General features: G+C 32.8%; 3 protein-coding genes across 3 annotated transcripts; 2 read left to right on the forward strand and 1 right to left on the reverse strand.

The window, feature by feature from the left end:
• Positions 1–901: 901 nt before the first annotated feature.
• Positions 902–1,736, forward strand: LOC107023095. The gene has a single exon (XM_015223646.2). The coding sequence runs from the start codon at positions 943–945 to the stop codon at positions 1,489–1,491; it is 549 nt and encodes a 182-aa protein (XP_015079132.1). The 5' UTR covers positions 902–942; the 3' UTR covers positions 1,492–1,736.
• A 376-nt stretch (positions 1,737–2,112) lies between these two features.
• LOC107023094 (mitochondrial arginine transporter BAC2-like) lies at positions 2,113–5,687 on the reverse strand. Its single transcript, XM_015223645.2, has 2 exons — positions 5,185–5,687; positions 2,113–3,008 (listed from the first exon to the last, which is right to left on the reverse strand). The coding sequence occupies exons 1-2, from the start codon at positions 5,416–5,418 to the stop codon at positions 2,295–2,297; spliced, it is 948 nt and encodes a 315-aa protein (XP_015079131.1). The 5' UTR covers positions 5,419–5,687; the 3' UTR covers positions 2,113–2,294.
• Positions 5,688–18,899: 13,212 nt separating this feature from the next.
• LOC107022434 (IST1-like protein) lies at positions 18,900–21,868 on the forward strand. Its single transcript, XM_027917524.1, has 5 exons — positions 18,900–19,096; positions 19,179–19,311; positions 20,294–20,397; positions 20,892–21,036; positions 21,134–21,868. Exons 1-5 carry the CDS (start codon positions 19,056–19,058, stop codon positions 21,638–21,640), a joined length of 930 nt encoding a protein of 309 aa, XP_027773325.1. The 5' UTR covers positions 18,900–19,055; the 3' UTR covers positions 21,641–21,868.

Consider the following 21,868-nt stretch of genomic DNA (forward strand, 5'->3'; position numbering starts at 1 on the left):
AATATCGGCGGGGGGTTCTTTCTATTTGTACAGTGTGGACACAGTTACATACATGTGCTAGTTAGTGGGACATATTAGTCGAGATGCATGCAAGTTGATCCGGATGTCATAATTATTTTTTAAAAAAAAAGAGGTTTCCTTCAGCAGAGGTATTCACCTCCTCATTTCCATCAGTTTTGGCCTCTTATCCTATTCAACCAACATTATACCAATCCTTTTATAGGTAGGGTCCCAAAAGACAGCTCTTTAATTTAAAAGAACTCGACATAATTGATGCAGACAGTACTAATTACTTGATTAAAGGAAAATTCAGTCCTTATTTCATGTATTACTTGGGGCCCAGTTGTCTCAAACTGTATTGAATGTAATTTAGTGTATGCTTAATTATAGGTAATAATCACTTTAAGCATCCTCCAACACACTGATCAACTTTCCCTTTTTCTTTATAATGAATGCTGCAACACTTTCAGCAGCATTATAGTCAAAAAGAATATCACGCAAATAGAAAAGATATATAAGGATGACGCTCCTAGGCCGGCTCTCGGAGACAAAAGGCTCCGAATTAATAGTAATTGAAAAAATATCAGGTGATTTCTTCTAATTTAATTACCTAAATCTTGGTAGACAGAGTTATCCGAAATCTTGTTGGTAGCATGTACTCGGAGTACACAAGTCGAAGGGCACACAAGTTGTGCAAAATACCATGGCATGTACTCAGAGTACACTAGTCGAAGTGCAGACAAGGTGGCCAAAATATCAAAAGAGAGATATATTGGGGAACACAATTAAAGCAAGTAAGTCAAGAGAAGAAAAAGAAGAGAATGCCCTTGTCCCCATCACTTTCATCAGTACATGTTGAAAACTATTTGGATATCTAAAATTTAAGGAGGGAAATAAGTTGCATTATCTGTTGCTAAGAAGATAGAGAAAGATAAAAGCCACATGGGGATGTTGTACAGAAAGCCACAAATGCTGCTTAATAAAACCTTTCAAAAGACCAAGAACCTCTTCTTCAAAACACTACATAATCTCAATTCATTTCTCTTTAAAAGTCATCACAAGTTACCTAAAGTTTGTCACTTCAATCCCTTCTTCTCTCGTAGCAACCGAATTCCAAACAGCATTATTCAAGAATTGGACGATTACTACAGAGACTTTCCTCAACAATGGGAATGTAGTAACAAAAACGAAGTTCCACAGAGAAAGAGCATACGCGAAGAATCAGTAAACAACACGAGGAAAGTACAGAAAGAAAAAATGGAAGATGCATTGCTTCGAAACACAAGTAAAGGTGAGGTATTAGTACAGAAGATGAAGGAACTAGAGATGATGGATGAGGAAGATTTGGATCAAATGATGGACATAAAAGAAGTTCTCTACTACTACTCTTACCTAAAATGTCCAGTTTACCTTGACATTGTTGACAGGTATTTCATGGACATGTATAATGAGTTATCACTTCCACAGACATTCATCAATGTCAACAGTTAAATGTGAAGTCTTGGTCACATTAAGCTCTAGAAGCTACAGAGAAAATGTCTTTGCTTACTAATGAAAGTTTTCGAGCTTAGCTAACGTCTTTATGTCTGTTAATTGCCATGCCATGTACTTCTATATTGAAAAATTTCAGAAAACCTCATTAGATGTGAGTTAATTTCTCAGACAATCACTCAACTAGTAGTTATTACCTCATAAAATTGGAATCAAGAAGTAAAGTGACTTTCTGAGTTGACAACTATTAATTGAATGACCATATGAGGAATCAACCCTATTCGATTTGTATTTCTTGAGCATGTTTCTTTACAATGTCAAATGAGTTATTTGACACAAAGTATAATTCATCCTTAATATTTTGGTTGTAATTTGTTTCAAGAAGTGTCGATATAGCAGAGCGATTAATGATCTTTACCATCTGCAAACCTAAAGAGAAATTGCAACACATTCCTGTCCTTTATGCTGCTAAATAAACCTCTAAGAGCATTTAAATTTCATGACAAGAAAGAAAATAAACCCCATGGCGGACGTATGTCTAATTGAAGAGATCAAGAAGGCTATCTCAACACCTATAGTGGCTGAAGCCTGAATTGAGCATTTTGTTGAAGCTTTGGAGTATACTACATAAATGAAAGCTACATTACACTATTTTAATCTTGGATGTTAAACCATGTCCACAGGAAGTGCAGTTGATAAGAAAAGACTGATATTACATTTCAGCTTGAGGTATAAACCATACAATTGTTATAATGAATAATATAAGATGAGACAACACAGGTCAATGACTACTTACTCCTATATTAGAATGCATTTTCAGTTTGAATATTCGCGTGAACTTCTTTGTTGTTGTTGATGAAAAGGCACCTTAAGGCAGTTTCATAGGCAGTGAATATAGCCCCATTCACTACAAATGCTCTGGCAACTGCAGTTCCCAAACCTCGCCAGAGCACATTATATCCCTCTTGTTTAACACTTCTCCTGAAACAATCAACAATGCCAGTATATCTCAATGGTGTAGATTGTGACTGAGCCTGGAATCGGGTTTTTATAACATCTAAGGGATAGCAGCATATCCAGCTAGCTACTCCTGCAAGACCACCTGCTATAAGCATTGTTCTAAAGCTCTCTTGACCATTCTTACGACATCCTGGATGAAGTTGCTCTCTTACATACTCGTATGTCCAGAAATATAGGCCGTGAGCTGGTGCATCTCTGAGGACTGTAATTGTTAATCCGCGATAAATTCCCCTCCATCCTTCTTGTCTGAATATGTTTCTTGCCACATCAGTTGGACCCTTACAACTAGTCATTTGATTTTTGTTATCCAGGATGTTTCTCTGTTGCAACTGAAGTCGAATTTTCACAAGTTCGACAGGAGTGAGCATTAGGCTTTGTAATGCTCCTGTTCCAAATCCACCTAAGGCCACTCCTTTGTAGGAGGGTGGATCACTGGCTGGAACATTCCTGTCAAATGCTCGTGATAGCACTGCATAAATCTGAAATACCATGGCGTTCTGCAATAGCAAGGAAACTATTTTACACATTGTAGAAATTAATTAAGTTCAGGGATTATTAGACCCTATATCGATTAGTCTTACAAATAAGAACAACAATGAGTTACATGTATCAAGTTGAAGATTTGCTCAAGGTTCATATGTAGCAAACTTGTACCAATCTGTAAACTGTGGCAGCAAATTAGCTAAAGTTGCAAAAAATTAAGATATCAAATTATGCATGAAATACAATTTAAGCCTATAGTGTATGTTCTCATGAGAAGTGAATAATACTCCAGTTGATAGCCATCTTCACTTATATATTATATTTTTAACTCAAGTATGTGAGCCGTTTGTATTATGGCAAGGCCATATATGAGCCACTTTCATAACGGGGGTATATCAGCTTCAAATGGCAAAGTTGAGAGGTATATCAGACCCTTTTCTCTTGTTTTAATTATAACTTTAATTTTGGTGCAATCGAATGTTACCTATTTCTCCCCTCATCTTGCTCTTATTTTTTGTTTAGTAGTCCTATTTTACCAAAAGTGTGAACATTCAGTACAAATCTGTATTGGTGTGTCAACCAAACAATGAACACAACTAACAATCATTTCTTCAAAGACTACATATCTACAAAAAGGTCTAGGTATAGTGATCTAGTCCTACTAGTTTGTTTGTAAGCTTATGCTTCGAACATCTCTCTTGCACTATTCTTTTGGTTACCATGTGTGGTTTGCTGGACTTAGCCTGGAAAACCCCAATTATTCCTTTCCGTCCAGATGTAGTAAACTGCAGCTGCAATGCTCATTCGAAAGATAGTGGTGTGCTGCTCCGTTTCCTTGTGCATTTCTGTTGGCCCACTCAAGCTCCTCCTGTCAAGTGCTAGCTGGTCTCTAGTTATTCATTGTCAATATAACAGCTGTGTCCATATGTTTTTAGAGTAATCACAAGTAAAAAAGAGATGTTCACTTGACTCAATACCCTCACTACATAAGACATACTGTTGGTTATTTGTGACACCCCAATTCATTAGCCTATCGTTGATATGTAGCATGTTCAGTATAGCTAATCTTGTAATGAATATCCATTTAGCTGCTCCCTGTTATTGATAGAATATTGTTGCATATTTTTCAGGTTTGCTTCTTGAAACCCTAGAGCTTGTACATCCCTATTTTACCTTTTATCTTAGAGCTTGTAGGTCCTATTTTACCTTTTATCCTACTTTTTCTAACTTTACTCTGTATATTGCTTGTGCATGACATCATGAAACAACAAGAAACAATATAATCTAAACATACATTATATTCATCCAAACAATACAATATCATACACTATTAACAATACGTAACAACCATCTAAACAGAATGGGTGATGTGGGAAAATAGTTCATAATAAAATAAAGGATGTTTAAGTGCTCATGTCATTTGAGAATGTCCATTCTTTTCCTGCTAGAATAACTAGTTACTAGTTAATGACTTAATTCCCTTTTTTTCTTCCACAAACGGATATGAATCACCAATGAATGAAGATTTGATGACTAAGACTCCATCACAAATGAAAGTTAACAAACAATTAGTACTATAAAACATTAACAAATTGTAATAGGAAACAAGCGATTATATTTATTTATTTATTTATTTATTTATGTTGGAGACTCGTGGTCTCTAAATTCTAATATTTATTACTTTTATTATTATTATTATTATTATTGTTAAGCAAGCTTAATTTGGTATTAGTTCCGTGAACGTAAAAAATCCAATTGAGGACCCAACAGTCTCTATCTGTCTTTGTTTGGTAGGTACAAAATATAACTATTACGTGTTATTAGACCTCTTCACTTATCTCCACGTAATACCCATCTCAATCTTTTACGATGTTTGCTTTTTGTAACTGTGAAATTTTTGACTCCTCATCTTCGGCGAGAAACAGGGCAAGTGATACGCAGCCATGCGAGAATTTTAATTTTATGAATTTTAAACCTAACACATATTTATTTGAATCCACCTGCTCCAATAAGCTTAGCTAGGAGAAACTCAGTGGAGAAGTCCGATTAATATATATGAATAAACATCCATTTTGCACATTTGATTTAATCAAATGCGAATTTAGAATTTTTAAATTTTGACAACTTCAATTTCATATATACACAATTATTGAAACCCGTAATTACTGCGGGATAAAAACAAGGAATGACCTGAAATGTGACGGAAGCGAGAGGAGCAGCCATGCCTCTGTATAGAGCCAGAGGTCCTTCAGTGGCGGCAAGACGGCGGAGGATGTTGAAAGCAGAACCAGGCGTACAACTCTGTTGACGGACTCTAATAGTATCAAGAGGATAACCAGATACGATACCTGCGATTCCTCCGAATCCGCCAGCCACAAATTCTTTTCCCCAACTACTTGCTAAAAACTCTGGCCAGAAATCCATATCTGCATTAATTAATTTCCCCAATCAAACAATCTTCAATTTTATAACCGTTTCTCTCTCTCTCTCTGAAACTGAATTAGATTATCCAGTCGTAAGCTGCCTAACTCTTATCTAACACTTGCTAACATGTAACGTGATTAATTTTAATTTTTTTTAGGGGGTTTTTAAGGCATATATATAAGTAGACAATGAGTCTAAAAATGTAATCCTAATATCATGAAATAATGGAGTAAATAAATTAAATTTGATATTGGGACTCGGTTATGATTATGGTCTGCACCTTTTTGTTTGCTTCTTATAAAGGAGCAAGTGTGCACTGCAGAATCATAAATTTCATTTTTTTATTCCGCGTTTAAATATTTATATTAATATTCAACTAATTTAATGAGAAAAGTATTTATCATCAATTTCCTTTTTTATATCCAAACTTAAATATGAGACATGATAAAGGAAAAAAATAATCTCATCCACATCATAATATTTATCCAAAATTATGAAAATCTGCAACTGATTTTAAATTTTTATCTGTCCACCGAGGAAACGGCCAACAAATTCTTCGTTGTGCACAGCCCACATATGATGTACGTGAACCAGTAAATTTCAGTTATAATCGGGTCAAGTGGAGCTGCATAGATATTCGGACCAACAATTGCAATGGACCCATTTAATTTTGAAATAACAAGTGATAGAATTTTAATACTTGTTTGTCGAGATTATTTGTCTTTATTATGTAATTTTGTTAAATTTATTATTTTAAATTTTTTTATAAAAATGGATTATAAGACTGTCAGAGTAATTGTTTTTGAAAATTATGAATATCCTAATTATGTAGAAGTGGATAACAATATAATAAATATTCAAAGAACATAGATTATATTTTGAGATACTAATAAATCATTTATATTATTTTTTTCAGAATAATATTCGGAAACACCAAAAAAATAAATTGTATTTGTTACTCTATTTTTAGATTTATGATTTCACTGCTCACACTTTGTTAAAGTCTTGACTGCAAATTATAATACTAGTATATTATGGTCGTCCCAAAAGAATTTCTGGTTATATGTAAAATCAAATATATGATAAGCTGATAAGGAACTCAAACTAGTTCAATAATTATTTTTTTTTTAGTTGATTTTCTTAAAAATAAACTACGGTAAATTAATATAAGATTTTTATCACCGAATAATGTGGTGTTGGGTGCAGTGGATGAGGTTGTTTATTCCTTAGCAAAAAATTTCAGATTTAAGTCTTAAAAGAAATATCTTAATAAGAGACACTTCTTCATTTAAAATAAATACGAATATCATACGCCGAATCGAATAGAAAATCAAAAGTATACTCGGTACTTGTCAATTAATGGATCTTCATAACTAATTAATTTAGTCATTGAAACTTGAATTCGATTAATTTATCAGTCCTTTTCTGAGTTCTCTCTGCTCTTTTTTTTCCCTATATATATACAGGTAGTTCATGTGCATTTTAAGATACATGATTATTGATCTTGACTTATACCAAAAGTTCCACTTTGGAAATTAATCACTTTGTATTAAAAATAATTTTATTTTCATAAAATTGAATTCCAAAATTTTAAATATAACAAAATTCATAATTAAAACTCCATAACAGTGGATATTCTTTAAAAATAATCGGATCAAAAAATGATAAGTAGATGCTTTTTTTATCAACCCAAAATATAGCGAATTGAAGCAATAAAAAATATGTAGATCGTCAAAATAGGATTGGAACTTTTACAAATCATAGCATATTGTTTATGTATATGCATTATATATTTCTTTTATATAGCAATAATGGCTATAAACGTTGAAGATAAGAGCGTGAATTCTTTTGAGAATTAGCAAACTAATTTTAATAAAAAATTTTTTAGAAATAACAAGTATAATAGAGATAATAAGACTATATAACTACAGTTTTGATAATTGCACTCCATAGTCAGGATGGACCCACCTGGTCTTCAGGAGATTCACCCGACCCCCTCAGCAAAAAAATTACGTTGTATATGTAAAGTAAATTTTATATATATATATATATATATTGAACTCCTCAATAATAAAGAGAAACTGATGGCGCAATGGCAAGTCCCCCTGGAATTAAAGTGCGCGCCATTGGTTTGAATTTCGGTGGAAGCGTTTTATTGTTTGAGGTTTAGTTTTTTTTTTAGTTTTTCTTTTTAATTTTCAGTTCTATTTTTTAATTTTTTAATTTTTTTTGTACTTTAGAAAACATTCTAAAAGTGTGGTTTTAAAATTCAAAAAATTCAAGATTTCCATTTCTAAAGGCTTATTTACACATTTATAATTTTATTTTTCGACTCCCCTAAACGAAGATTCTGAATTATCACTGTCCATAGCTATCATTTTATTTGCTATAGAGACTACGATTTATATATTTTTATTCGTTTATATGTTTTGCTTCCGAATGTACAAATTACAAATTTTGTTTTATAGATATTCATGAGGAATCATTGCTCCGCACTTTGATTTGGGCCACAAGGCTCCCTCAGTTTGGGCTCCAGGTTAGCCTTAAGAACCCAAATTTAACATACAAATATGGCTTGATTGGCTATGTTTGAAATTCTAATCGTATGATAAGACTTTTGTTTTAATGAATAATAATTATTTTTAGGGCAACTTTCACATATAGCAAACAAAAAATTCATATTTGTATGCTATAGCAAAGTTTGCATAATTGCGCTCCATAGCAAACATAAAACTGTATAATTCGCTATACATATACAATTGTATAATTCGCTGGCCTAAATTGTATAATTCGCTAGCCTATTTCGCTGCAATTGTATAATTCGCTATCCTATTTCACTGCAATTGTATAATGCACAATTGTATAATTCGCTGTCTATTTCGCTGCAATATTTTTATAAAATTTGCTTTGCATACAATTGAATCGAATTAAAATGTATGTATATTGCATAATTATAAGTGTATAGCAAGAAGATATATGTTTTTCTCTCGCTTTATACAAAACAGAAATAGAATTTATACACTTCTGTGTATAAAGCGAGAGAGGCGAGCAGAGGGAGAGTAGCGAGCGAGATTTTTGGGAGAGAGGTGACTGGCAAACTTTGGATAACGTTTGCTATGGAGCACAATTAAATCAAATCGTAGCTACTCCATTTATTTTAAATTATTAGTTTGCTATTATATATAATTATCCCTTATTTTTATTCGATAAATATTTAATTATATCATCCACATTCTACACATGTTTGTGTCTTATTTATTTGACAAAAAGTATACAAAAGTATATTCTTATATTTTAAAAATGCATGTGATTTTGGAACGTTGCAAAAAATAATTCATATTTCTTAAATTTTATGTCCACTCAAATTATATTAAATTATCTATATGTACCTCTTAATTTTAGAATAATTAATAATAAGGGCAAAGTTGGAAAAAATCAATTCTCTGTTGTTTTTTAGAATTCACAACTATTTATGAATAATTATATTTTGTATATACGACAATTAAAAAGGAACGGAGGATGTAATTCCTATTGCAATAAATAATTATGTTAAATTTGACAAAATTCAAAAATGGATTAATGAGAAGATATGGTAGTTAGGAGGATAATTCTTCATCGGTATAAAAGTCAAGATAGCAACTTTTGTAGGTGAAATTTAGGTGAACTATAAATTGATTTCACAAGGTAAATGTTGACATTTTGACATATTGTGATGTCATGGATGACATCAATAGGAAGAATTTACTCCTATAAATAGGTAGCTCCTAATTCATTTGTAACACACCTCTCACTTGCCTTCTCATCTCCTAAGACATTTGTTCTTCTTTCTCTCTTGTAGTATTTCACTTGTACTCTTTTAAAGTGAAATAAATATTGGTTGGTTGTGTCCGAGGAGTAGGCAAAAGAAAACAAAAGTTTGCCGAACCTCGTTAATTCCTGGTGTTCTTTCTCTTGTTGTCTCATTTACTATTTATTAGCTACCTTTAGATATAGTAGTTGTGATTCCATCACTCTCTATATATTCGGATTCCGCAACAATTGGTATCAGAGCCAAGATATTATCTGAGTATGCTCTGTGGTTGCGGCATAGTCTGAACTTCCACATCAGAAAGAGATTTACTTTGGTCTTTGAATTGTTAGCTAGTAAATAGTATTTGTAGTAAAATGGGAGACAAGAAAAATGATGAGTCCACATCAAGTGTCAATAATACGTCATCATTGGCATCTTCGCTTATGACAAGAATTGTGTCAAATGCGAAATTTGCAGTTGAAATTTTTGACGGGTCAGGACATTTCGGAATGTGGCAAGGCGAGGTCCTTGATGTTCTTTTTCAACAAGGGCTAGATATTGCCATTGAAGAAAAGAAACCAGACGGTGTAGGAGAAGAAGATTGGAAGATTATCAACCGTGTTGCTTGCGGTACCATTCGATCTTACCTTGCAAGAGAACAAAAGTATCCATACACGAAGGAAACATCTGCAAATAAATTATGGAATTCATTGGAGGAGAAATTCTTGAAGAAAAACAGTCAAAATAAACTTTACATGAAAAGAAGACTGTTACGCTTCACTTATGTTCCCGGTAGCACAATGAATGATCATATCACCAGCTTTAATAAGTTGGCGACAGATTTGCGAAATATGGACGTGACTTTTACGGATGGAGATATGGCCTTAATGTTGTTAAGTTCACTTCCCGATGAGTTTGAGCATCTTGAAACGACTCTACTGCATGGGAATGATGAAGTATCTCTCAAAGAAGTTTGTTCTGCCTTATACAGTTATGAACAAAGAAAGAGAGAAAAACAAAAAGGCGGAGAAGCAGAAGCACTAGTTGTGAGAGGTCGTTCTCAAAATCATATGAGAACGAAGAAAGGGAGATCCAAGTCAAGATCGAGACTCAGCAAAGATGAATGTGCCTTTTGCCGAGAAAAAGGGCATTGGAAGAAAGACTGCCCAAAGTTGAATAGCAAAGCCAAACCAAATAATGGGAAGGCTGTCATGGATTCAAATGTGGCTGATTGTGATGATTCCGATTACTCACTAGTTACAACAGATCCATCCAAATCATCTGATGTATGGTTGATGGATTCAGCTTGTAGTTATCATATGTGTCCCAATCGGGACTGGTTTATTGATTTACAAGAAGGAGAATGTGGAGTTATTCACACTGCAAACAATAATCCTCTTACCGCATATGGTGTTGGTTCAATCCGATTAAGGAACCATGATGGATTAAGTAGAACATTAACAGATGTTCGATATGTACCAGATTTGAAGAAAAATCTCATTTCTGTAGGAGCCCTAGAATCAAAGGGGTTCAAAGTCATTGCAGATAATGGCGTGATGAGAATATGCTCTGGTGCACTGGTGGTAATGAAGGCAATTCGAAGAAATAATAACATGTACCACTATCAAGGTAGTACAGTTATTGGGACAGCGGCAACAACATCCAATGACGAGAAGGAGGCAGAAATGACCAAGTTGTGGCATATGCGCTTGGGGCATGCTGGAGGGAAATCCTTGAAAACTTTATCAGATCAAGGATTGCTAAAAGGAGTAAAAACTTGCAACTTGGAGTTTTGTGAGCATTGTATCAAGGGAAAGCAAACAAGGGTTAAATTTGGAACAGCTATCCATAATACTAAAGGTATTTTGGATTATGTTCATTCGGATGTTTGGGGTGCTTCCAAAACACCTTCATTAGGTGGGAAACACTATTTTGTAACCTTTGTTGATGACTTTTCTCGAAGATTGTGGGTGTATACGATGAAAACAAAAGATGAAGTATTGGGAATTTTTCTCAAATGGAAGGCGATGATAGAAACTCAAAGTGGCAGAAAGATCAAGTGTCTTCGCACAGACAATGGTGGCGAATACAAAAATGATCTTTTTCAGAAAATTTGTGAGGAAAATGGCATCGTTAGACATTTCACCGTAAAAAATACACCACAACAGAATGGAGTGGCAGAACGCATGAACCGAACTTTGCTGGAGAAAGTTCGATGTATGTTGTCCAATGCTGGCTTGGGCAAAGAATTTTGGGCTGAGGCAATAACATATGCGTGCCACCTCATTAATCGTCTACCATCTGCTGTTATTGGTGGGAAGACACCATTTGAAAAATGGTATGGAAAACCTGCTGAAGATTATGGTTCTTTATATGTATTTGGCTCAATTGCATATTATCATGTAAGAGAGTCAAAATTGGACCCAAGAGCAAAGAAAGCTTTATTTATGGGAATTACTTCTGGAGTCAAAGGATACCGTTTATGGTGTCCAGAGACAAGAAAAGTTATTTTCAGCAGGGATGTTACCTTTGATGAATCTGCCTTGACAAATAAGGTAACACTTGAAGAAGCCAAACAAATTGATGGTGCTTCAAAGCAGGTGGAGTTTGAGGGAAAGATAATTTTCCCAACACAGGGATCAAACGAGGAAACAACAGAAAATTTTCCTCTTGAAGGAGAGCCAGTCGAAGAGGAGGTTCCATCTCAAGAACCTCAACCACAACTTGAATCAATAGCAACCGGCAAGCCAAAAAGGACATTAAGAAAACCTGCTCGACTCATAGATATGGTGGCTTGTGCGGACTCAATTGCAGCTGATGACATTCCTACCACTTATAAAGACGCAGTCCAAAGTTCAGAAGAAGATAAGTGGAGGATTGCCATGGATGAAGAAATGCAGTCCCTTCATCAGAATCATACATGGAGATTGGCCAATCTCCCAGAGGGCAAGAAAGCAATTGGGTGCAAATGGGTATTTGCAAAGAAAGAAGGATTTCCTAACCAAGAAGATGTTCGCTACAAAGCAAGATTGGTGGCCAAAGGATATGCTCAAAAGGAGGGAATTGATTATAATGAGGTGTTTTCTCCAGTTGTGAAACACTCCTCCATTAGAGTTTTGTTGGCTTTGGTAGCGCAGTTAAATTTGGAACTAGTTCAGTTGGATGTAAAAACTGCATTTTTACATGGAGACTTGGAAGAGGAAATCTACATGACTCAGCCAGAAGGATTCAAAGTTGATGGAAAAGAAAATATGGTGTGCAAACTTGAAAAATCATTGTACGGATTGAAACAATCTTCTAGACAATGGTACAAACGATTTGACAAGTTTATGTTGCAGCAAAGGTACATAAGAAGCAAATACGATCATTGTGTGTATTTGCGCAAGCTTGAAGATAATTCCTTTATATACCTTCTCCTATATGTTGATGATATGTTGATAGCTTCTAAGAGTCAAGAGGAAATTGAGAAGCTAAAGATTCAACTAAGAAAGGAGTTTGAGATGAAGGATTTGGGTGAGGCAAAGAAGATTCTTGGCATGGAGATAAAAAGAGATAGACATTCAAAGAAACTCTATTTATCTCAAAAGGAATATTTGAAGAGAGTACTAAAGCGATTCGGTATGAATAAAAAAACGAAGTCGGTTAGCACTCCGCTTGCTCCTCATTTTAAGCTTAGTGATGCTATGTCACCTAATAATGAAGCTGAACGAGAATATATGTCAAGAGTACCATACGCTAATGCTATTGGTAGCTTGATGTATGCAATGGTTTGCACAAGGCCAGATATTTCACACGCTGTTGGAGTTGTAAGCAGGTACATGCACAATCCTGGAAAGGATCATTGGCAGGCTGTAAAATGGATTCTACGGTATATTCATAATACTGTAGATGTTGGTTTGGTTTTCGAGCAGAAAGATAGTCAATATCTTGTTGGATATTGTGACTCAGATTATGCAGGTGATTTGGACAAACGAAGATCAACTACTGGTTATGTTTTCACTATTGCAAATGCACCAGTTAGTTGGAAGTCTACTTTGCAGTCAACAGTTGCTTTGTCTACCACTGAGGCAGAGTACATGGCAATTACAGAGGCTGCGAAGGAAGCAATTTGGCTTCGAGGATTGCTTAGAGAGCTTGGTATTGGACAAGAAGAAATCACAATATTTTGTGATAGTCAGAGTGCTATTCAATTAGCAAAGAACCAAGTTTATCATGCAAGGACGAAGCACATTGACGTCCGATATCATTTCATACGAGAAATCATAGAAGATGGTGGAGTCATAATGCAGAAAATTCATACTACAGATAATCCTGCCGATATGTTGACAAAAGTGGTGACTGCGGTCAAGTTTCAACATTGTTTGAACTTGATCAACATTGTTGAACATTGAAGATTAGGGTTGAAGACACAATCAAAATTGTTGTTGAGAGAAAGTTGAAAATGGAGAATCTTGCCAAGGTGGAGATTTGTTGAATTTGACAAGATTAAAAAATGGATTAATGAGAAGATATGGTAGTTAGGAGGATAATTCTTCATTGGTATAAAAGTCAAGATAGCAACTTTTGTAGGTGAAATTTAGGTGAACCATAAATTGATTTCACAAGGTAAATGTTGACATTTTGACATATTGTGATGTCATGGATGACATCAATAGGAAGAATTTACTCCTATAAATAGGTAGCTCCTAATTCATTTGTAACACACCTCTCACTTGCCTTCTCATCTCCTAAGGCATTTGTTCTTCTTTCTCTCTTGTAGTATTTCACTTGTACTCTTTTGGAGTGAAATAAATATTGGTTGGTTGTGTCCGAGGAGTAGGCAAAAGAAAACAAAAGTTTGCCGAACCTCGTTAATTCCTGGTGTTCTTTCTCTTGTTGTCTCATTTACTATTTATTAGCTACCTTTAGATATAGTAGTTGTGATTCCATCACTCTCTATATATTCGGCTTCCGCAACAAATTAATGATATAGATTTGAGTTTTGATTATAATTATTTTTTGAAACTGACTAAAAAGATAATATCTCATATAAATTGAAACAGAGTGAGTAAAGAACTATATATAACTCTTATCGAAAAGATAGTCTCTCGAACAAGTAAAGTAAATTTATATTTTGGTCTAATTTCATGTGCTCACAATATATGAATATATATATATGCTTGAGCAGTAAGGCAAAGGCAGGAATTTGATCTCGCTTTCTAATGAAATATTCTTTCCAAATTAGAATATACATAGCCCCAACCAACAAAAATAAATATAGTTTGTGCTTTAAGTTTTCTCAGAGTCAACATTAGAACTCCAATTAAATTTGTATCAAGTACTACAAAGCTTATTTTGAAGTTGCCTTCCAACTATATCGAAAGCTCAAATTTGAGACCTTTAATTAAGGATAAATCATTTCTATCACTGAACCATAGCTCTGTTCAAAGCTCAAATCTGAGACCTTTAATTAAGGGTGGATCATTTCTACGAGTGAACCATAGCTCTGACAGGCTTTTATAATTAAAAGTCCAATTAAGCTCTCTTTGCTTTGCTTAATTACCAAAAAGATTTTTTTAAAAAAAAAAAAGTTAGGCTTTCTAATATATGTCGATATCTCCAAAGTAACCGCCCTATGTTTTTTATGATGACTAGAAAAACCACTTTGCTAGCCTAGCTCTTTGTTTTTCTCGATATAACTTTTGGCAGGTATTCATATTAGTTCAATTGCACTTTTATCAAGACTTTGCATGTGTATTTGTTTCTATTAAACCCAATCAAAACCTCTGCTCCAAATTAAAGTGCCATTTCATTTCATTTCTCACACTGAGTTTCAATTTTCTAGTATTCCAAAAAAACAAGAAACTAAAGAAGCTGCATGATTCAATGGTATGTATGTCACTCTTAATTTCTTCTGCTTCAACATTAGCCTTATGTATAAGGTTTTCCATTTTCTTAATTGTTTGTTTTGTTTTTAGTTTTGAGTTCACTTTTATTGTAAGAAACTTGTTGTAGAATCACCCTTTTGGCGGAGTCAGGATTTTTATCATGGAAATTCAAAATGTAAACAAGTACTATACGTGAAGAGAATTTAGATGAACCTCTTGCATGCGCCTTTACCTTCAATTTTTAATTTATATGATGTAGATTGAATGAACATAGAGTTTTAAGATAAAGAAGATTTGAAATCTATGTTTTATAAATTATTGCATAACATGTGTGTATATTATTATAAAGTTTTTGGAATTATTTGTGTTTTTGAACATGTCTTAGTAACATATTTGTCTAGCTAAGACATCTTTGTCATTAAGGTAAAAATGAAAAATTGTTTCCAAATTGTTGTATGTATTTTTATATATATGTATGTTTGTAACTAAAAAAAATGCTGTAATTAATTGCTGTAGCTTACCGTGAGAATGGTGTTTGGGTCTGTAGCAAGAACGACAAGGGCATTTATGATCCAACCGGTTTCGACCATGACAACATTGTTGTACTACAGCGATCGCCTCCCTCGTAACCTCAATTTGGACCGGCTTGTTCGTAATGACTTAATTGATAGTGGAAACTATTTGTTTCGTTTTCTTATTCACTTTTTGAGATGTTTTTGGTAGTTTCATTTTCACTAAATTAACGAAAGTGAAGTGTTGAAGCAACAATAAATAAAGTGAGTTCGAGCCATGAAAGTTGTAACTGATGTTTATATTAGGAATTAGGAATGTTTTGTACATTGAATTGATATTTTTTTTACTTAGTTAACTGATTTCAAATATCTTTTTAACTTTTATCGTATGATATATTCATTCAAAATTAATTATTTCGATAAATTCAAAGTCGTAAGGGGGAAAGGAATGGTGTGTACGTAATCTCATTCCTATCTTAAAAAAGAGTGATGTGTACACAATCTTATTCTTATCTTACGGGAGCTTGTGTCTGTTCTAAAGAGTTTGGGGAAAAAAAGCAAGTGTCTTAGCCCCATATTGAGGGGCCTCATTTTGTTTTATTTTTAGCAAAAATTGGTTATAGGTTATTTTTTTAAAAAAATAATATTGAATACTATTTGAAAAAAGATTGAATTTTCGTATAAAAGAAAATAATTTAGAAAAAAAATTGAAATTTCTGGAATACTAGTTGTCTGGAAATATTAAACAAATTGGTTGTATTATTAATTGAATAAGGGTCCGTATGGTTATGCGGTATTGTATCATGATATGAAATTATATGAAATTGAATTGTTTGGACACGCGATATGAAATTATTTTCCTAAAAAATATCCGCCTAGTTATAAACATTAATATTATTGGGTCGTGCACAACACTAGCGACAGTAACTAATATGGTTATAATATTTTACCCTTTTAACTTTACAATCTTTTAATTGAAAAAAAAAATTATTTTAAAAATAAAAAAGATATTATAGACTTTAAAATTTCTGATCATTTAGAATTACCCAATATTATATAACGAGAAACATAACATAATATTTATGATGGACCATACATCTTTGAACATTTCAAATTTTATGTATAAATCGAACAAAGCGTTTTATGCTTTAGTTAAGGATATTTGTTGCATTTCCTTGTTTTCCTCTTAATTGCATTAATTGAATTTACGAAGTAGCCAATATTCTTCATTATACAAGAACTTTACTTTATTACATATACTTCACCACTTTATTAATTTATTCTCACATAAATACACATACATTTAATAACTTTACTATGCCAAATTTAATAATCAATATAAATATAGAGATTGTTTTATATCTTGCTATTTTTCTTTATCATTTTTCTTATAATTCTAAGTTGAATACTTTCTTTTTTGTGTTGAGGATCCATCAGAAACATTTTCTACCTCAAAAAGGTTGAGACAAGGATGGTATACATTCTACATTACTCAAATCATATTTGTGAAATTACACTTGAAATGTTATTAATTGTTGTTACTACTTAGCTTATCTTTACTTTTACGTATATATAGTTACAAAGATGATTTTGTTTCTTGCTATTTTATTGTTTCTTTTCTTATACATTTCAAATTTTGTAATTTTTATGTAGTTCATAAATATATATAAATTTCATTTTTAAAAAAATTGAAGATGTCATGCGCAAATTTTCAATCAAACTTAAATTGTTTGACTCTCAAAAACGAAATGTATCACATAAATTGAAACAAAGAGAGTAATTGATTTTATTTGAAAATTTATGTTTTATTCATGAAAATTAAAAATTAATTTTTACGTTATATTTTGAATTTAAAAAATAACTTATAGTTTTTCGTTAGCTCACTTTTAAATTCATACCAAACAAACATGTGTAAATCACATAAATCTCATAGTTTTAATATGAAATTACAATCTATCTCTAATAAATTTTTAATTACATTAATCTCTTAAAAATTAAACAAATCGGATACAACAATTGAAGCCCGAATACATTAATATTGCAGCTTAGGTACATCAAATACTGACTCGGATACATTAAAAACTAGCTTGGATACATAATATGTAGCTCGAATACATTAAATACTGGCTCGAATACATTAATATGCAACTCAGATACATTAAAAAATTAAGAAATTTTGAAGATTTTTAAAAGTAATAGGGGATAATGGATATAAGTGAAACAAAATTAAAGATGTATTTTTTTGTAATTTATCCAACAAAAATATACTCATATTTTAAAATTTATGATACATTTATATTGTATGCCTAATTTACTTTAGTATATAACACATTCGTCATAGTATTGATATATAATGCTATAAATTATAGTTAAATATGTAAAAAATACCACTAAAATCAATAATTATTTTCCTAAAAAATATCTGCCCACTATAAACATTATTATTGGGCCGTGCATAGCACATGCGACCGTAACTAGTATAAATCATAAGCTATAAAAGATATTATAATTCAATAGCTAATATACAATTCAAAACATTTCAAAAAGTCGTGAGCAAAGAAAAATCTCTCTTACTTAGGTATAATTTTTTTTTTATTTTGAAATAACCATTAAATATCTACTATTTATACATTTAATTAATTTAAATTTTGTACCTCATAAATTTATTAAAAAATGATGAATATGTCGTTCTTAATAGTTAAACTCAAACAATCTTACTAATTAGAAAATCTTATTCATCCCAATATTACTTATAATTAGGTGTAGGTTCCTTTTTATTGAGAAAACGTTTAAGTATCCGGTACTTACAAATTTACTTAATTTAAATTTGTGTCTCGTAAAATTCATTGAGAAAAAAAAAAGAATCTTATATTCTCAAGAAAAAAATTCGAAAAATCAAGTTAATAATTAAAAAATTCTTGTCCATTCCATCACACTCTTCTTCTTCTTTTTGTTTTTTTTCAAATTTCCAAATCAAATATCACAAAATCTTTTTTTGTTTTTTATATTTTTTTACCTCCAAAAAAAATAAATAAAATTTAAGGATGGAAATTGAAAGATGATATTCAACGGTTACTCTCCCGCGGTTTCCACTCAGAGTCCATCAATCTAACGTAAACCCGCCAACTTCGTATTCCATAGAGCCTGTAGGCATTTACCATACTACCCTTCCCCTTCGCCTACAGCCATTAACACACACGCCTAATAATGAGGGCATTATAGTAAAATAACTTAATTACCGTTATCCAATAGACCCCATGGAATATAGCTGGACTGTTTTGTTTTTTTTTTTCTTTTTATCTCTTCAACTTCTGTCGTAACGAATTAAAATCTAAATTAACAGTTAATTAATACTAGTTTATTATATTCCTCTGTTCTTTTCTCCATCATAAACGTTTTAATTTAAATCCATGTTGCTTCTGTCCTTTTAATTTTTCAATCTTTTAACCTTAACCAAAAATAAATAAAATGTTGGACTCATGGAAGAAAAACAAGTTTTATTCAAAATGGTAATTGTGATAATTCATCTGTTTTTATTTTTTTTTCTTGTTAATTCTGCTAATGTTCTTGAGGAATTTTTTCTTGATACAGCAAGTCTACAATCAATCAGACCAAAACTCGAATCGAAATGATCAGGAAGAAGAGAAATTCAATGCAGAAACACTTGAGGAATGATATAGCTGACCTTGTTAAATCTGAATTGGATGTCAATGCCTATGACAGAGTAATTTTCTTTTGCGACTTTGTTTTATTTTGTATGACATCTTCCTTTTTTGTGTCTGTTCAAACAGAGAATGACTTATTTCTATATTTGGAAACTCTTGGATTTTAAAATTCATATTTTTTTTATTTTAATTATGTGTTTATATAAAAATAGAAGTGTTATGATGTATGTTACATAAGCTCTAGATATACTTCTAGTATGTGACAAATGTATTTCTTTCTTTGTTGAGATTGAGGCGTAGTTATTATTTTGGATGCGTCATTGCATCATTGTTTAATCTGTTGATGGTGCAATTTTCTCTTCGTAATAGAGGATCCATCTACTTTGCATCGAAAATCATATGATGAGGATTGGCATATTAGCCTGAATAAAGTGAATTGCCTTTGTAAGAAAAAACACAACTCTATAAATAAAGGATGGTCTTGAGAGAATAATAAATTGCTCCTTGGTATTGTCTTTGAAAGACATTAGGACATAAGAGAGTTTTTTTTAGAGAGCTTTCAACGTAAGAGAAGAGAGAAGAAAAAGGGTTATTTTGCTGCAGTTTTTTTCTCCAACCATCAATCCTCAGATCGTGTTTTCTGATTAACTAACCGTTGGATCGGGCTGAAATTTGGACTGAGTGTTCGTGACATCTTGGTGGTTGATTTGCACAGTGAAGATTGGATTCGGAGGTCAGCAAGATCCTGTTTTAGGTTCCGAACAGTAACTGAGTTTGGGTGGTGTTTCTTTTTATTTATCTTTTGTTGGTGTAGCTATTGTTTGTACTCTTTGGCACTTATTGTGTAGCCATTAGAAGAATCTTTCCCTCTTATTTTTATAGTGAAGCAATTCGGATCTTGTCGGATTTTTTCACATTAAGCTTGGTATTCTTTATTGTTAGATTTACATTTTCATTTTTTTTGGTCACAACAAGTGAATCTGTGTTTTCCCCCAAATTGATGAAATTAAGCTCTACTGATCTCTTGTCTTAATGCAACAGACTGAAGGGCTTCTAGTTGAGCTGAATCTCTTGAGTTGTTATGATTTCTTGGATCAATATTGTGAGCAGATCCTTAGTCACCTTGACACCATAAGTACACAGAGGTACTCTTCACATTTTAAATTTCTATTTGGTGTCTCAGAAGAACAGTATACATAAATTGCTAATATTGCTTATGAGTTATGATGATATTCATTTTCTGACAATAGAATTTTTAGTGAATTTGTTGCATCATAAACATCTCAGTTCTCACATGACATAATAACATACTCAGTGTAATCCCACAAATGAGGTATGGGGAGGGTGGTGTGTACGCTGCCTTACCCCTACTTATGAATATGAAAATGTATTTTCCAATAGAACACTAAAATCGAAGAATAAGACCGTAGGAGTGTAATAATAACAATATTGTAGTGATAGGGAACTAGACACTACACGACTGCCTACTAACCTTGTACACTTATCCTCGACCTCCATATCTTTCTATCTAAGATCATGTCCTCGGTAAGCTATTGTTCTACCATGTCCTGTGTTCTAAGAATAGTTTTGCTGTGAGTCAAACTATTTCCTCATTTCTGAACAATTCTTGTTGTTTCAGGGAATGCCCTGAGGATTGCAAGGAACCTGTAGGATCTTTGATGTTTGCTGCAGCAAGACTAGCAGACCTGCCTGAATTACGTCAACTTAGGACGATGCTTAATGAAAGATATGGAAATTCCCTTGAATCTTGTGTCAATAATCAGGTAACTACACATTCTCTTCATCCTCAGATAATACTTGCGCATTAAATTTCTCGGATAACTCCTCTATCATGTAAAAAATATCATCTTTTCTTGGCAGTTTGCTGCGAAATTAAAGCCAGTACCGCATAAAATGGACGTGAAACTACAGTTGATGCAAGATATAGCAGCAGAATATGGCTTAGAATGGAATTCAAAAGCTTTGCAACAGAGGCTTTATGAACAAGAGCACGCGGATGTAGCAAGTAACAATAAAAAATCTAAAGATGCTCATCATATCGAATCAAGAGATGATGATTCAGTTGAAAATGCTAACTCAGAACAAAAATCACTTAGGATGAAACATCTAGATCAGTCCGGTCATAAAGATTCAGGACATAAACCAAATGGTGAAATCTCTAGTCATAGAAATCGAGAAGGTCCACCAGGCAGAACAACATCTCTTCCAATTGAATTGGAACAAATAACTCCGGAAGAGCTAATGAAAGGACATACCCGAGCAAAATCTTATACGCCTGATGTGTTTGGTCATGTCCATCCAAGGGTACCAAACTATGAGGAGGTTGTCGCTCGCCTTACAGATCTTGGTGGAAAATCAAAAGAATGAATTTCTGTTAAATTTTATTTTTCGATCTTACACACTATACATTACTCCTTCAGTATGAAATAATTTGATTGTAAATATGCTCATAATATAAAGTCTCTATGAGTATTTGACACATTCAATGAGTCACTTGAGTTTCTAGCAGTGACTCTTTGAATTCATAGAATGTCTACCGCTGGAACTTGCAGCCTATTGAAAATTTGAAACACATGCATGAGGGTTGATTTCTCA

This window comes from Solanum pennellii, chromosome 6 (genome assembly GCF_001406875.1).
Source record: "Solanum pennellii chromosome 6, SPENNV200".
NCBI classification, from domain to species: Eukaryota; Viridiplantae; Streptophyta; class Magnoliopsida; order Solanales; family Solanaceae; genus Solanum; species Solanum pennellii.

Bases quoted from the DNA above. Each gene is read 5' to 3' on its own strand.
- LOC107023095 (XM_015223646.2), top strand. From the start codon at position 943: ATGGGGATGTTGTACAGAAAGCCACAAATGCTGCTTAATAAAACCTTT.
- LOC107023094 (XM_015223645.2), bottom strand. From the start codon at position 5,418: ATGGATTTCTGGCCAGAGTTTTTAGCAAGTAGTTGGGGAAAAGAATTT. The intron at 3,009-5,184 runs GTCATTCCTTGT...TTGCTATTGCAG, and splicing joins TCGCTTCCGTCACATTTCAG to AACGCCATGGTATTTCAGAT.
- LOC107022434 (XM_027917524.1), top strand. From the start codon at position 19,056: ATGTTGGACTCATGGAAGAAAAACAAGTTTTATTCAAAATG. The intron at 20,398-20,891 runs GTACTCTTCACA...TTGTTGTTTCAG, and splicing joins GACACCATAAGTACACAGAG to GGAATGCCCTGAGGATTGCA. The intron at 21,037-21,133 runs GTAACTACACAT...TTTTCTTGGCAG, and splicing joins AATCTTGTGTCAATAATCAG to TTTGCTGCGAAATTAAAGCC.